This window comes from Bactrocera neohumeralis, chromosome 4 (assembly GCF_024586455.1).
Source record: "Bactrocera neohumeralis isolate Rockhampton chromosome 4, APGP_CSIRO_Bneo_wtdbg2-racon-allhic-juicebox.fasta_v2, whole genome shotgun sequence".
Taxonomy (NCBI): domain Eukaryota; kingdom Metazoa; phylum Arthropoda; class Insecta; order Diptera; family Tephritidae; genus Bactrocera; species Bactrocera neohumeralis.
Genome location: NC_065921.1, coordinates 18,620,489 through 18,638,662, shown reverse-complemented (window position 1 = coordinate 18,638,662; position 18,174 = coordinate 18,620,489). Strand labels below are relative to the sequence as shown.

Here is an 18,174-nt window from a genome sequence, read left to right as displayed (position 1 = left end):
TACTAAATCAAATTGAATTAACTCAAGTATTGGAAGAGTTCATACTTTATGTTGCCCTTTTCGGAAACTAAGCCTTGAACCTTGAAAATGGTAAAAAGCGAAAACATTCATAGTTGGTGGAAGTCCACTGGAAAGGAATATTTTAAATCAAAGAAATTACAGCATGTTTGGGACATAAAAGGGTTGGTTCAACACAAATGTCGTAAGAAAAATATTTCTGAAGAAGATAAAAATAAAATTATATAAGGGATTAGTAGGGTAATGTGGCTTGTTTTTTTGACATTTTTTTATAGAAATTTTTATTCTACAATAGAACTTTTTTCGCATATCATGAGGTATATTGTGGAGTGTATAAAGAAATGTTTTCGGATTTTTTTGATGACATCTGTCGGAGAAATGGCTGGGTGAATGAGATGCGTTTTTTCACCGGCGGACACGATTTCTCATGTTTGGATCATCTGAAACAATTTATTCTGAGCGTTCCGAACGTCGAGCGGTATTATTATTTTTGGGCCTTTTTCGAAACCTTCCAATAATGTAATGGGTTTCTACATGAATTCTAAGGGTATAAGGGAACAGAAAATGCAAAAAAAAAAAAAATTGAAAAAGATGACCCTCTGGCCTATTAATGTTTTTGATTTTCACATACAAATTGAGGTTAAATAAAAAAGGTTGTAAATGCAAAAATTGTAGATAAATACTTATACAAACCATATGTGGTACATGGTGACAAAAAAGTTCCCGGAAATTGTAAATAAAACGAAAAAAAATTTAATTATGCATCCATATTTATTTTGTCGTCTTCAAAGTTAACTGAACCAGAATAATACTCTTATGCCAAATATTTTTCCAGTCCAGGAAACACTTTTCGTAAGCACTTTTTCGGGTAGCCTTCAGCTTCTGCAGCGAATTTTGTTTTATTTTTTCGATCGACTGAAAACGGGTTCCACAGAGCGACAATTTCAATTTGGGCAACAAGAAAAAATCACACAGAATTCTGGTGAATACGGTTGTTGATCGATGGTATTAATTGCGTTTTTGGCTTTAAATTCAGACACAATCGTGGCTCGATGCGGGATACATTATCATCGTCTAAAATTCATGAATTCTTCTTCCATAATTCTGGTCGTTTTCGATGGATGTTGTCACGCAAACGCCTCAATACGGCCAAATAAAAGTCCTTATTGACCGTCTGTCCCGCCGAAACAAAGTCATGATCCACTAATTCACGAATATCGCAAAAGCTAACGAGCATCATCTTGTTTTTTATGTGTTTTCTTTTTTGGTTTCGGCTCGTTTTTTTCAATCCGATGATTGCTAACTTATTTGCATGTCAAACTCATAAACCCATGCCTCATCGAAGTTATTCTCCATGAATGTGGGGTCGGAATTTGCATGATCAAGAATGACCGAAAAATCCTGTTTACGCTACACTTTTTGACAAACATTCAGCTTTATCGGAACGAGGCGAGCAAGAACGCGTTTCATACCCAAAATATCCACCACAAACATTCGAACGGACTCGCAAGAGATGTCGAGCTCTCTTGTTATCTCTCTAACATTTGCCTGACGATTTTCAAGTAACATATCCTTCACTATTTTAATATTTTCATTAGAGATAGAGGCATGTCTTCTTACTTAAGAACAGTCCTACCTACTTAGCAAAATACATACATATATTTGACTAGTTTTTTCTATTTGTTTTGACTTTGACACCATTATTTATTTATTTATTTTTTGTAATAAATAAAAATCGATGTATAATGTCAAAAGTATTTCAGAAATATTTTATTTTAAACATTGTAGTGTAATATTTGAACCGTGATATGATCAAAATTCTATTCGTACTCGTGGCTTTCATAAGCCCTCACTTTGTAAGTATTATTTACTGGACAATTTCAAGAGAATATCACAAACAAAAGCTTTGCAGATTTGTAGCGGCGAGCAAAGCGGACTCGTAAACTTTTGGTATACTTGTGATTTCCAAATGGAATCCGATATGAATGACATGAGTGAGGAATGCCGTAAAATATATAGCCAAAAAGCGGGCCAGAGCGATGTCTACGAGCTGTATAAAACCGAAGCTGAAATGTTTTACAAATTCCGAAATAAATTGGTGGAATGCGAAAGCAATGGCAAAACATGTGCTTTGAGTGATGGTCAAAGTGAAATGGAAATGCCGCTGGTGAGTTCAAATACACTAACAAAGACATGTTAAAAGAGATAAAAAAAAGATGGGCGCATAAAAGTATGCTAGGAAAACATATATAACCGCGCTTAGTAAAATTGTTTAAACAATTTGGGTATCAAAACAAGCATCTTGTTTTGCTTTTATTAAAATACTAAATATTTTTCTTATATCACAGCTAATCGGCTATAATATCAACAAACGTATGCGTTTATACAAAGAAGCCGAAATAAATCAGTGTTATGTAGAGACCACCAATAATATTGACTTCATAAAATGTATTATCGAAGCTCGCAAGAAACTATTGGCCGCCTTAAATCAAAATTGTTCGAGCATGTGAGTGATATTATTTGTATATTTATGTAAAATATGACTGATAATAAATAATTTAAATAATTCTGATTTAGCTTTTGACAATGTAGTAATTAGATTCAGTGTGTCAGCGAAAAGAAAATATGTCAAATCCTAAAATTTGACTTAGCTGGACCTTTCTTAGGCTCTTATTATGTATGGCAACTGACACGTGTATAGTAGGCGTACACCACAATTGATATTATGCATAGCAACAGGCTACTGAAGAAAGCAGCTGTGTGCTAGAGGTTACAGAAAATCAAGAATTTGCTTTGAAACGGGTGATCCAAGTAGAAGTACTTTTCCAAAGCCCTTTTTTTGCAGATCACCTGTGTGTCGTGGCAAGCTGTGATCTTATTTTTGTTCAGTATTGTTTTGGATTTCATAATGGAAAGACTTACGTCTGAACAACGTTTACAAATCGTTCAACTTTATTGCGAAAATTCACATTCTGTGAAGAATGTGTTACGCGTGGTCAGCATAATCGGCCTACTGAGCGTACTATTCGCAACACCATCACCCATCTTGAGACCCAGCATTCATTATTGGATAATATTCGACCAAATAGACCACGTCCAGCACGCAGTGAAAAAAACAAAGCAGCCGTAGCTGAGAGTGTACACGAAGACCGTGGAGAGTCGAGCTTGCGCCGTTCGCAGCAACTCGGACTGTCGATGGGACGACTTGGCGCATTTTACGTCGAGATCTTAAATTGAAAGCGTACAAAATACAGCTTATGCAAAAGAACTGATATCGGTTTGCACTATGAGCTTTTGAAAATTTCCAGGAAGATCCGACGTTTTTGAATCAAATTTCTTTTCAGCGAAAAAGTTCAATCCTGGCTCAACAAGCAAAATTGCCGCACTTGGGACAAAGAGCAACCTGAAGAGATTCAAGAGCTCTCATTTCATTCAGAAAAAAACGGTTTGGTGTGGTTTGTGGCACAGTGGAATTTTCGGTCCATATTCCTTCAAAAATGATGTCGCTGGGAACCTAACCACCAATGGCGATCGTTATCGCGCCATGATAACCGACTATTTGGTGCCTGATATTGAAGCTCGTGATCTCGGCTTTAGTTTTAACAAGACGGCGCCACTTCCCACACATCGCATCAATCAATGGATTTCTTGGGAGAACATTTCGGTGAGCAGATAACTTCACGTGTTGGGCTGATCGATTGCCCACCAAGATTGTGTGATATCACACAGTTTATGTGGAGAACCCCGCTTCGATTCAGGCCTTGGAGCAAAACTTCTCGCTTGCCATTCCGCCAGTTACCAGTCGAAATGCTCGAACGGGACATTAAAAATTGAACTCAACGGATGGACCATCTTGGAAGCGGCCACGCGGCAAACATTTGAAAGCGATAAACTTCAAAAAATAAATTTCAAAGAATCTTCTTTCGAATGATAATAAACATTTCGCATTATATTTGACGTTTCTGTGCTTTTTCTTTAAAAAAGTAGGGAACGTGGATCACACTTTATAAATTTTCAATTGATATTCAGTTGTAAATTGAATACTTAGAAAGGATTAGACTAGTGTCTGAAATTGTTATGAAGTAAAAAGGGAGCAAATATTTTTTAGTTAAAAAATGCTTAAGTAGTGAATTTATATACTCAGTTACTAGTGAATAAATATAAAGTATAAAAATATTTACAATGTCACAACTCGCTTTAGCTTCGAAAAGTGGCTCTTAACTACTGAATTGAAAAAATGCATAATAATAAAAAAAATAATACTAATTATTATTATTATTATAGTAAAAGTAGCAATAAAATTAACATAACAATAATAATAACAACAACAACAACAATCTTACATCAATCGAAATTCGATCACGTCATTGCGTTACTATATTTGTCAATTTATTGCAATGTACTACACAAGAAAAGAGTATCACCTTAACTTCTCTTAAGTCTCTCTCACAATTTGAACGAACTTCGAATTATGCAGCCACAAATTTCCTAGGTAAACGAAACTATGGTATGTTGTTATTTTTCCACGGGTAAGAAATTGCAAATGCATAACACAATAACAATTTTATGTAGGAACTTTGAGGCAATTGGAACACGAGTTATTTGTGCGCCAAGGTCGAACATCGCATAAACTGATTTATTAGTGTTTGCTTTGAGAACCTTTTTCGTTAGTGTTCCCTTATTGAAATAACAAATACTACCCACTTCTGATTTTTATGATTACCTGTTCGATTGATTGTTCAGTTCTACTGACTTTTATGTTGCTTGTTGCCCGAAGGGTCGAGTGGAAGTGGTAATGAATGCTTTGTATGCGAACAAGGTGGCGCTTTGAGGATTTTGATATTGATAATTTTTTATAATATTTATGATACTTGCAATTTTTTATAATAAAATAAGTATATTGATTGCTGATGAGAAATCATATGTTGTTGTTATCGGATGAGTCTCAATAATGGGAGCAGTTAAATAAAAATATTGCCAGCCTACTTGCATTTTGAAATTATTTTGGTTTAATTTAGGTTTTCAGTTACGATACAAATAATTTTTTTTCGATACGAACCATTCAATTAAAAAAAAAATATTTTATTTTTGGCATTGCTATTTCAGATCTCAGACTTGCCATGATTCTAATAAAAAGTTATATAACTACTGCGATTATATCTTAGTATGGCTATCCAGAAGTTCCAGTTCTACAACAGTTTCCAACAAAAATGGTCTCTCTAACTAATTATTTCCCGAATGTTGGTTTCACTACTGACTTTACATACTCTCATAAAAGTAATCTAATTGATAGTACAATTTTTATATCCAGCACAGTGTATATTAAGTTCGTCGCGACGTTATTAATACCCAGACCGACGTTTTCGTTTTGACCTGAATCGATGTACTAGCCATGTTCGGCTCTTTGGGCTGGTATCGATCTGAAATTTTGCACACATCCTCCAAATCCTTTCAAGAAGCTATTAATTTCTCGAAACCTCCGCTATTGGACTATTAAAGAATATACCTGTCATAAAAAAAATCAATCAAAATCGAGATACAGATCTTCATAAGTAAACTTTATTCGGCTTGAAGGTTGTTTATATAGAAAAACGTGGCTAGAAAAAACTAGCAAAACGTTTTCTGATGGATACAAACTGTTGGTCGGTTATATTTTCAGATTTAGTTATGGATGTAGTTCCTATAAGGCAGGGTATAATAGCTTCGGTGGAGCCGAAGTTAACATTTTGTCTCGGTTGATATATTTCCAGTTCATCCGATTAGAATGTGGCAAGACTTAATGGCAAAATGTAAACCTCTAAGAAAAAACATTCAACAAGATAGCCTTAGAACAAATTCGTTCTAACGTAGAAGATTTCGAAATTTCGAAAATAGTCTAAAGTGGTTAAAGCACCACTACACATAACTTGTGTAAACGACATTAGGAATGCAAAATTGAAATGTGGCGGCAGGATACAATACTAGTCGTTTCAGTGTATATTTGCTTTGCAGCTTGAGCTAACGTTTGCAATGCCAAGATAAAGGAAAAGCTAACGTCTTTGATACAATTTACTTTGCGTTAGTGTTTCTTCTCCTCCGTCATCTTTCTCATCATGAATGTCGTTTATGTGTAAATGGCATTGACTAAGTGTGCACAGCTTTAATCAAGTTGGCATCAGCGAAAACTTGGCCACTACACAAGAGTTGATGATATTGATGAGTCAGACACTGAGTTCAGCTCCGCTAAGACAGCTTGGCCATTCAGCTTAACACATTTGCATAGTGTCACTTTCATTTAATTATGGTTTCTTGGTACGGCAAGTTCAACTGCACTCACTTAAAAGAGGGCAAATATACATAAGTATAAATGTATATGTATGTATATATGAATTACAGCTTTGAGAAATTGCTGTAGTGACAACTTGACTTAACCTACATCAAATGATTTCTTTTTTAGAATTTTAGTTTGTATTTATTAAGCTCAAGATGACAGCTTCAACTCAAGAGAGAGCAGTGAAAAGGGCTTCTTTAAATCATTTGTAGTAGCAGCACTACGAGGAAAAATAACTTATTTGGAATGTGTGACGCCACGATGTTTGTAACACCCAAAAGAAAGCATTGGAAACCCATTAAAGTATATACCATACACATAACGGGATTTTCAATGGGGACGTTACAAAAGTATACAGCAAATGACGCCATATTTTTCCTCGCTATTTTGACACATCTCTTCAATAAAGTTTGCCATTTCATTAAGGAAAGATATACGATCCAACAACGAGTCGAAATTATTAAAATTTACTGCCGAAATTCGCAGTCAGTGGCCCCAACTTTAAGAGCACTACGTCCAATTTATGGTCGTCATAACCAGCCTGTCAGATCAACAATTGAGTGTCTTGTGGAAAAATTTGAATCCACAGACACAGTACAAAAAGTTCTCGAGAATATTGCTGCCGCTAGCGTACGAATTGAGGAAGACCCAAATCTCTCATACGTCGTTCTCAAGGGTTGGGCATTATTATGACGTCGTTGTGGCGAATTTTGTGAAAAGATCTTGGCCTACATCCCTATAGGGTCAAATTGATGCTAGAACTGAAGCCGCTTGACCACAAGAATCGTCGTATATTCGTAAATTGGGCTGATCAACAATTTTCTTTAGCGATGAGGCTCATTTCTGGTTGAATGGCTTCGTCAATAAGCAAAATATGCGTTATTTGTCAGGCGAAATTGCTGACGTACTCCATTAGTCAGCATTGCATTCCGAAAAAATTACGGTTTGTGCGGTTTATGGGCCGGCGATGTCATTGAACTGTACTTCTTCCGTGATGATCAAGATCGGCACGTTACTGTGAAAGGAAATCGTTACCGCTCAATGATAACCGACCATTTTTGGCCCGAATTGGATGATATGGACTTGGACAATATGTGGTTCTAACAAGACGGCGCCACGGCCACACTGTGAATTTTACAATCGATTTATTGAAAACCAAATTTGGTGAACGTGTTATCTCTTCTCCTCGGTCATGCGATTTGACGCCGTTAGACTATTGAGGCTACGTCAAATCTATGCTCTATGCCAACAACTCAGCGATGACTGATGAACTTCGTACGAATACCGAACGTGAAATTGCAGAAGTATCGACCGATTTATGCTTGAAAACCGTCGAATATTGGGTTCAGTGTTTGAACTTCTGCAAGTATGCCAGTGGTGGCCATACAAAAGAAGAATGTACTTTCACAGGAATAAAGAGCTTCATTGATATCCCCAACCGTTTTTGTTTTATTCAAATATTTTTATTTTTAATTCTATTTTGAATGGTCTTATTAAAAAAAAACCGTTATAAATGATCAGCGTAACAAGTAGAGTCGATTTGGTCATGTCCTTCTATCCGTCCGTCTCTATATAAGCGAACTAGTTTCTCAGTTTTGAAATATCGGTTTGAACTTTTGCACACGTTTTTTACTCATCGAGAAGCTACTCATTTATCGGAACCGCCGATATCGGACAACTATAGCATATAGCTGTCAGAAACACCTAAGATCAAAATCAAGTACTTGTATGCAAAACTTTTTTATTTGACAATGTATCTTCCTGAAATTTGGCATATCTTATTACTTAAGATTTCGCTACATATCCTGAACATATTTCTAAGTTAGGACCTTTATAGCCTATAGCTCTCACTCAAACTGACTAATCCAAATCAGAATAAATATCCTAAATCTCTTTGATCTCATTAAGCGAGGGTTGTGGACCTCGCTAAAGTTAAACAAAAGGGTTATTGACTTCACCAACGGTAAGTCGCATCAGGAAGGGTTGACTTCAACAAAGGCCTCGAGAATCTCGATAAAGAGAAACAAAAGCGTATGTGATCTCACTAAACGGAAAATAAGGAAGAGTCGTTGAGCTCTTCAAAAATCCTTGAACTTACTTGTCAACTTTTATTTAAAAATATTCGAAATCGGAATACATTTATTCAAGACTCTAGCTCACGTATATAAAGCTTTAGTGCTGTGAATGACTTGGGATTGGTTTAATTACGCGAATAATCGATCCAAGAGCAACTCAAGCAAGCATTTATTGCAATGGTACTGATTTCTAAGGCAGTCGAAGCAATCGGTTTGTCTGAAAACCGTTATGCCGGAACATTTCTAGGTTCTTACATGAGTGGGGTATCATCATATATCACTCTACATACTATAGCATAAAAAGTATGAACAAATATCTGTATTAACAGAAAGGTAAACCATGAAAGCGTTATGCAGCAACGCTTGAAAAGGTCATTAAATTCGTTCTGATTTATACGTAATATGTCAGAAATTTTGTTAAAATTGCCCATTTTTCACGCGCCACATTTTTCAGTTAAAAATGTATCTTTAGTGTGCCAACTTTTGTTTCCCATTGATGCCAAAAATATAATTTTATTTTTTTAGTGGTGAATTTTTACTTGATTTTTGTGCTACTACCGGTCCCCAAGCACAACCGCGCATATTTATTAGTATGTATATCAAGTGTTACCTATTTTCATTCCCTCGAATTGAAGTATCGTACATATGTGCACTCACCTGTACAATTGCGTGTCCTCGTCCGCGTAGACGTGATACAACGGCACCTGGCTGTCCTCCACATAACTCTCGCGCACCTTGAACACAAAGAGTGTTGGAAAGCAGACAATCGGTGACACAATGAAGGAGAATATTATCGCCTCGGTGCAATGTGACAGCAGAAAGGCCGCAAAACGTCCATGTGGATGTCTGAAAAAGAGAGTAGGAAAAAGTTTGCTACAAAAATAAAAAGAACAGCGAAAGGAAGGCCGGAAGCGAGATAAAAGCAGTTTTCAAATAAAAACCATAAAACCAATTTGTAGATCGAATTTAAAGAAAAAATAATTGTATTTTTCGGAACAAAAATAGTAAGAATAACCGTAAATCGAATGAAAAGGGAGAGAATTTCAAAATTTTGTTAAAAAATTGTTTTTTATTTTGCCAGCATTGTCAAAAAGTAGGTTTTTAGGCGAACACATTTTAGTTACAACTACTTATTACTTCTATGTTGGACATACTACACAACTGATGAGTGCCTTAGCCATTAAGAATGAAAAGAATATCTAGATTTTTTTCAATATTAAAACAGTTTGTTCGAGGATAATAAAATATGTTTGAAAGAACGTCTTTACCATTTCTGAAACTATTATAATGCGACATTGTATGATGAATGAATACGAAAATATTTTTACTCCTTCCTTTGAACTTTTACCATTTTGGGTTTATGAGTTATTTAGGATGTAAATGTATGTATGTCTGCTAGATTGTTATCTTAACACGATTATCTCAAATAGTTTTGAAATATAATTGTGTATGCATGCAGGATTAAACTAATTATTCTATGGTATATGGAACAGTACGGTTAAAATTTGATCTTGAGTATCTGTCAATATTAGTTTTCGAAAAGTGGAATGCCGCAACGTCAAAAAGCATAAGAATGAATAACATTATGATATATAAGGTTGTCAAACATCTCCCTTCCGCTTTTTTGCTTTTTATTCAATGATTTTTAAAAAGTGTTACAGTGATCGGATTTAGTTCCAACATGCACTGTCTCGTTCGATAATCTGTTTCCATCTAGACGGCAACTTCATAATACCCCCTCGTGGTAGCCCCCTCCTTATTTGCGAAGAACTCGGACAGCCACTTTTCACAAGCCTCTTTTGGGTTCAACTTTACACCAATAAGGGCGTTCGCCATGGACAGGAACAGGTGGTAATCACTTGGCGCTATGTCCGAGCTCCCATAGCTTCTGACAAGTCATCAACGAATTGTCGACGAAATATGGGTTTATGAGTTAGGCATGCAAACAAGACAACAATCATCGGAATTGAAGGGAAAAAACGAGCCGAAACCAAAAAAACCACGCCAAAGCCGCTCAAAAATCTAGGCGAGTTCAATGTTTGTTTTTTTTTTTTGTTTTTGATATTCGCTTTTTCGTGTATCATGAATTTGTTCCGGAGGGACAGACAGTCAATAAGGAGTTTAATTTAGCCGTATTGATCCATTTGCGTTTGAAAATCCGTTGAAAACAGACGGAATTGTGGAAGAACAATTCATAGAATTTACTCCATGATAAAGCGCCATCGAGCCACGTGGAATGCGTTTCAGTCGATCGAAGAGATAAAACAAAAGTCGCTGAAGGAGCTGAAGGCCATTTCGAAAAGTGCTTATGAAAAGTATTTCGAGTACTGCAAAAATTGGCAAAATAAATACTGATGAATAATTAAATATTTTGCGTTCTATTTACAATTTCCGTGGACTTTTTGTCACGATATTAGTAAGTTTGCCACAAAGTTTGTAACACTCCGCCAAAGACTCTAAGTCAAGTTGGCCATGTCTGTCTGTCCTTCTGTCTGTATATACGCGAACTAGTCCCTCAGTTTTTAAGATACAAAGGAGCCAATCAAAATCAAATCCTTGCAACAAAAAATTTATCTTGAATAATATATATATGTATATACATATGTACATATATGTTTTGTCATTTCATTTCTGTATTATCCTCACGTGGCACAACAGTATTATTGGCTCATATTTCCAAGCAATTCGTACCAAGAAATCACTTACAAATATCATTATTATTGAGCGCAAATATACGTACCATTGACCTTGTAATTACGATTTTCCAGAAAATGAGAGAATGGCAATGACTACTGATATCAGATTAAATTATAATTGAACCAATCTGCATAGATTTCAGTGCTGAAAATGCAGCATGCACATTTTCGCATATTAATAGAAGGATTTTCTTTGTGGTTAATGATGGATAAATATGGACATATGCATACAAACATATGTGTTTATGTATGTAAGTGAATGTGATGTGAACAGCAATCAGAGGATCAGCGGGCGATGTCTTCAATGGAATCCTTTATGCTCAGTTTATGAGAAACGCCCACACATTACCAGCATCTGGATTACAGGCAAAATGAAGCTTACATATAGACATGTGTATATCCCATACATATATAATTTATTCATTCTATTTTGTGGGTGCTTTCATTTATTTAAGTAATTGTGTCTGGACCAGGATAATCATAAGCATACACATGCACCGGCTTTTGAATATGAAATGTGGTTTAAATAAATGTTGAACGCTTGCCAAATAAAATAAAAATTAATTGAAGTACTATAGAATGAAATTATACTTATTTAACTTTCGCTATGAAGAGGGACTGAAAATAATTAAATTTCCAAACAAATAGCCTTCGCTAGCTTGTGTGAAACTAAGAAAATTGATGTTTTTGTATATTTCGATCGGATATAGCTTAAAAAAAAACATACTAAAATTTTACATCGATATTTCAAACTAATTGAGTGTTTATTCGGAGAAACTATCAAATTATTATCAGTTGTGGGCAAAAAATAGTAAGACTTTTTAATTTAAATTTTGAACAAAAACGTATTCGTCGAAATATTTTTCCTAGGTTGGTATGACTGACAGTGTCATCTGTGTCAAATGTTTCATCAAAATAATCATTAGTGCTTAGTATACGCTTGTCTTTCTGTAGTACATAAAGTACATTCGTCGATTTGTACGATGAGTGAAATTATTCAGCAAAGATGTTCCATTAAATTTTGTGCGCGGAATAAAATTTCTGGTGCGGAACGTTCAGAATGTTGGAAAAGAACTTCGGTCATAATTTTTGTCCCGATCAAGTGTAATTTATTGGTACAAAGTGTTCAAAGACGGCTGAGAAAGTGTTGACGACGAACCACGTACAGGACGTCCATCGAAATCATCTGATGATCAACACGCCAATAAAAAAATGCAATTGGTGCTTGAGAATCGACGATAACGGAAGGATAAGAGAAAACAAATTTCGAAAGATCATTTGGGCCAAAGAAAAGTGAAAGCACGATTGGTTTCAAAATAATTAGATTTTTTTAAAAAACAGCGTCGCGCTTACGTCCGTGAAACAATGTTATCCGACTACTAGGATGTCGTGAAACTTATTATTACTGGCGATGAGTCTTGAATCTATGCTTATGACCGGAAAACACATTGACATTGAAGACGAATTTGATTTTGAAGAATTAATTAAGAATTTTAAAATTATGAACAAAGCCTTACTATGTTTTGCTCGTAATAGTATACTTATTTATATTACTTCATACAATAATTTAGCAGTTTTTCGATCTGATCAAAAATCGAATTTTCGCGACGACCAAAATTATGTCAAAAATTTAACTTTTGTCAAATTTTTATTTAATCGACCGATAGGTAATTTATAGGAGAATATCTTCTAAATAGTCAATAAATTTTTTTGTTTTCATACAGAAAAGGTAAGAATCTTTGCAAGAGTGGACGACCTTTTCCAAGCGTCGTTCTATGCCGGTTTCTGTGCGCTTCTATTGTCTCTTTAGTCAGTTTCGATGGAATTTCCGGTGATTACGGATTTTGATTGACCCATATGTTGATCGTCATTTATGTTCTCACGACCACTTTGGAAACGTTGAAACGACTCGTGCACTCTGCCACCGAATAGGCCATCATCGCCATATACTTTCATCAATTGAAACGTTTCGGTAAAAGTTTTACCAAATGTAAAACAAAATTTAATGTTGGCTCTTTGTTCGAAGCTCATTTTCGCACCGATAACACAAACATACTGACACTTAAAACGCAATAACTTCACTTCCAATCAATGAAATGTCATGAAATTCTTACTGGACAATCGATAAAGATAGCAGATTCTAACGCACTGGTCGACATGTAGATGGCACTACTAGGGGGCGCTAGATTCAGTTTTTACTTTGGAACGCACTTTGTATTATACCCGATGTAAAGTCAACCGGAAGATCGAAAATGATGGCATATTGGTTCTAAGGGCACAATAGACTCTAGGTGCGGTGAAGTTCTCATCTTTTTATCTTATAAGTAAAATTATTTGTCCATTTTATAGCATCAGAAAAAGGTGTCAATATATTATTTCAAATTGATACTTTTGATACAAAGTCTGAAATCTTCACGGAAGTTCTCAAATTCTTGAATTCAATACCTTGAAAGGCATTTTTGCCATTTCTAGATATGAAGCGCCTTGAAGATGCTAGCTATGCATTGAACCTATTAGAGAACGGAGATATGCCAATTTTTCAAAATCTCTTAAACCAAATTGAATTTCCGTAAATTTTTGACTTAGCTATTATATAGCTATTTAGGACTTTTCATCAACGACATTTTGTGTGTGTGAAAATCATTCAGAACATCTCACATTCCTCAGGGTTCCCAGGAACAAAAGTGTAGGTTTTTGTTTAAGATATATTAATATGTACTCAAGTTATAGCTTGTGCGCTCCAATATATTGGACGGACAGACCAGGAAACCAATTTGTCTCATTCTGGTTTACGTATATAACATTACTATGGAGGATATATTTTTCTGAATTAGTTTTAGGTGTTATAACATTTAGATAAAAAAACATTTTACCCTCCACACAATTAACGAAACAGAAGCAATTAACTAAATAGAATATAATGAAAAAATCAGATATTTCTCAAAGAACCTGCTCATGTGTCGGAACCGCCGATAACCAATTTAGAAATAGCTGCCAGGCCAAGTGATCGACCAAAATCAAATCCTTATGCGGAAAACTTTGCTATTTGACAAGATATCTTTACGAAATTAGGCATGGATTTCTGTCAAAGGCAATGATACAAACTCCGAAGAAATTGTTAAGATCGAACTACTATAGTATATAGCTGATATGCAAAACGACCGATTGTATAGCAATCTATCTCATATGTGAAGAGCATTATAGTCTCGGTGCATCCGAAGTTAACGTTTTTTTTATATTGCTCTTTCTAAAGTACTTTAAATTTATTCGTATATGTGTTGATTTAACTACTTGTTATGGGAGGTTAACATTTGCTCGAACTCTAAAGTCAAACGGACATACCGATTATTAGAAAGTTAATGTTTTCTTTGTTATTTGTTTGGGATCATAGTGATGCCTCGTTATGACATGGTTCAATGTTCTCTTTTTGCTGAAATGCTAAATGTAAAGTGCGTGCTCTGAGTAGAAGCTAAACGTTATGCGTGCCCATAAATGATAAGTACCGCAATATTTTGGCAAAGTGTATGCTCTCTGTCGTATGAAAGCGGATATGACAAAGTAATTACAACAATGTACACAGAAATGTTCGAAAGCAAAGTTTTAAATGCATGGAAAACCTCAAGCAATTTTGCTGGTGCTGCTAGTAACTATAAACTAGATTAGAACAAAGCAAATTATGCATAGAACCCAGTTTTAACACGAACAAATGCCACAGGGGCACATGCATGACTTTGCAAAACGTCAAACACTAACTCATACACACCTGATTTAAAAAAATGTCTACAAGAACAACATCAACATGACCACACATAACGGTAAAGGTGCAAAACGGAAACAAAAACTATTTACATGGTAAGCACATGTGTGCACAAGGCAATTAATTGCCAACACACACAACACGCATGCGCACATACCTTATCGCCACGTAACGCCATATTGCCAAAGTCACCGTCAGTCCGATGGATATCGTGTGCAGGATTTGTGTGAAGTGCATGTGAAAAAGCACGAAAACCGCCCAGGCATAGCTGAAATCCTCCTCACCTGAAACCGAATACATACAAACACAAACACACGTGTGTGTACAGTTAATTATTTTGTAACAAACAAGTGATAAATGCAAATTCATAACAGTAATTATGTAGCATCAACTAAGTGCCTACAGGTAGTTATAATGAAATTGGAGACAGGTGGTCATGAGCATGAAAATGCAATAGCCACAAGGCACCCGTAAATTACCGCTTGTAAATACAAATTATTTACTTACATAGCCATATTTGTATACGGTAAATATTTAATAAAGCGTAGTTAACTGTAATTACGCATACCTGGTTTCATGTAGATGTACTGATAAGAAACGAACGGTATGTACTCGATCATCACGAACATGTCCGCTATCGCCAGCCATTTGAGGATTTTATTAATCGGTGCTTTGGCCATATCCTTTTTGGTTAGCACGATTATGTTCAGGATGTTCGCAATTGTGCCGAATATGCAGATCTGTGGATAAACAAGAAAAACATAATGTGAAATATAATATGTGCAGAACGAAAAGTTTTGAAATGACAAGTAAGGGCTGGGTTCATGGCAACCAAAATTTGTATAATAATAAATGACACTTTGACTTTCGGTATTCCAGGTGATGTTCGGTATCAGCACTTATTCTTGTCTGGAAATTAAAAAAATCAAAATTTCGAGACTTCGATTTATAATTCGATAGCTAAGATACTCCGAAATATCTTCCTAAAAGGATTTATCAAAATTGAATTATATTCAAAATTATAGCAATTTTAGCGTTGTGGTCATCAGCTGGTTTAGTGTTAACTTAAAATTTTAAACGCACTCATTTCGAAACTACTTTCCTCATTTTTGTCATTGTTTTATTTTTGAAACGACCAAGTAGAAATCTTGACGGCATAGGTCCGCTTTTTTCGGTCCAACACACGCTTCTATTATTTTGAAATTTATTTTTTTGAACTTTTGAAATATGAATAAAAAAGTCATATGTGAATTAATAGTCTGTTTTTCTATGATTCGATCCCAGTTTTCTATCTAGATCAAAAACAAACATTCTTTTCTAAAAGCGATCGCTACTAGGACAGTAGACATAAGAGCGCCTTTCTTTTCGGAGGCATCTTAAAACTTGTAAGTACACTCCGGCATATGAGAAGTGCGAGAGTTCTACAAGCTGTCTTTGTGTTATATAAAGACACTAAAGCAATCTTTCTTTACTAGCTGCTTTTCAAAAATTTCAGCACGTGAAAGCAAGAACAATGTTAGTGAGTTGAATTTCATACATGATAGTATGAGGATACTACTTTACAGTGCTATTTACAAGGTGCGTTTCAAAGTAAATAGGACTTTAAAAAAAAATAGAAAAAATGTTTTTTTCACCAAAATCAATTTATTTTATTCAAAGTAATCTTCTTTTGCTTCAATACAGCTTTTTGCACGGTCAAAAAGCATGCCGAACGAGTGTTTTAGCTCGTTGGCCGGTATGCCCGGTATGGCTGCCAGTATGCCTTTCGAGCCTTTTGAATGGCCTCTACGTCTGCATAACGCTTTCCTTTCAAATGCATTTTTCCGAAAAGGAAGAAGTCGCACAGTGCCATATCAGGTGAATACGGGAAGTATAAAGGAAGTTTTTGTCCTTTTTGACCTCAATTTAATGATATCCTTCGAATGTTGGATTCTGAGCAATTTTTCGTCGTCAGTCAATTTGTGCGGAGCAAACCGTGCACATACCTTTCGTAAGCCCAAATGTTCGGTCAAAATGCCATAAATCGATGTTTTGGAGATGTTCAATTCCATTTCCATGAATTTTAATGATGATTTCGGCTGATTTTTGATCAATTCACGCACAGTTTCGATGGAATTTCCGGTGATTACGGATTTTGATTGGCCCACATGTTGATCGTCAATTACATATGTCCTCACGACCACGTTGGAAACGTTGAAACCACTCGTGCACTCTGCTACGAGGTAGGCAATCATCGCTTGTTTCATCAATTGAAACGTTTCGGTAAGAGTTTTACCAATTTTAAAACAAAATTTAATGTCGTCTCCTTGTTCGAGGCTCATTTTCGCACCGATAACAGAAACATTCTGGCACTTAAAACGCGCTAACTTCACTTCCAATCAATGAAATGTCATGAAATTCACTCACTGGACAATCGATAAAGATGGCAGATTCCAACGCACCAGTCAGCATATAGATGACGCTACCAGGGGGCGCTAGATTCAAAAAGTCCAGTTTTCTTTGGAACGCACCTTGTAGTTTTATATCCAGAAGAAAAATAGACTATATGTGCTCCTTTGTTACAAAATACAGTTGGATCTTCCTTACTCGAATCACCATATTTCACAAAAAGCTTCGAGTTAGAGAAACTTCGAGTTATGGAAGGAAATTTGTATGAATTTTGACTTCTATTGCCAACTCAAAAATTCGAGTTACGGAGAACTTCGAGTTATAGAAGTTTGAGTTATGTACCAGACAATTCAAAGTTGATTACTATTTTTAGAAGACTGACAAATCGCGGTATAATATAAACAGTATAGTTTGCCGATGTCTAATCAAATTTGTATCGAACTAGTTCATTTAAACTGCAGGCGCAAACCAAATCGATCACAACTTTTTTCTAAGTTAGCGGAAAATTAAAGAAACAGTGCTTGAAAATCATCGTTTTGACAGAAGGAAATTAGCAGAAGATCTCAAAATCTCTTATGAATGATTATAGACTTATGTCTTGTATATGAAGCGTGTGCTAGACTCGCTCCAAAATATTTGAAAAACGATGTCGAATAAAGGTTGTAAATTAATAAATGCTCAGCTACTTTGAGAAGGCTACATTCATCACACGCATCAATACTGGTATCGAGAGGTTGGGTTTACGAGTATGACGTCGAAACTAAGCAGAATGGCACTACAAAAATAAGCCGAGACCGCAAAACTCTATCATAAATTCGCTGAAGACACCCACTTGAGTCTATACAATTGAAAAAGTGGAAAATTAGCTTTTATTGACTGAAGATGAGCCCATTTTTAAGGCGATAATTTAGATATATTATAATATAAGAA

General features: G+C 35.5%; 2 protein-coding genes across 2 annotated transcripts in view; one reads left to right on the top strand and one right to left on the bottom strand.

Annotated features, from left to right (window-relative positions):
* The window catches only part of LOC126757356 (G-protein coupled receptor dmsr-1), a 255,974-nt gene that overhangs the window by 9,313 nt on the left and 228,487 nt on the right, over positions 1 to 18,174 (bottom strand). The window contains exons 8-10 of the mRNA XM_050471196.1: positions 15,425 to 15,596; positions 15,014 to 15,140; positions 9,061 to 9,249 (exon numbers count right to left, since the gene is read on the bottom strand). Of these exons, the coding sequence (XP_050327153.1) occupies positions 9,061 to 9,249; positions 15,014 to 15,140; positions 15,425 to 15,596 (488 nt within the window). The remainder of the gene's footprint in view (positions 1 to 9,060; positions 9,250 to 15,013; positions 15,141 to 15,424; positions 15,597 to 18,174) is intronic.
* On the top strand, positions 1,801 to 2,590 carry LOC126757368 (uncharacterized). Its single transcript, XM_050471221.1, has 3 exons — positions 1,801 to 1,874; positions 1,931 to 2,185; positions 2,367 to 2,590. Exons 1-3 carry the CDS (start codon positions 1,827 to 1,829, stop codon positions 2,526 to 2,528), a joined length of 465 nt encoding a protein of 154 aa, XP_050327178.1. The 5' UTR covers positions 1,801 to 1,826; the 3' UTR covers positions 2,529 to 2,590.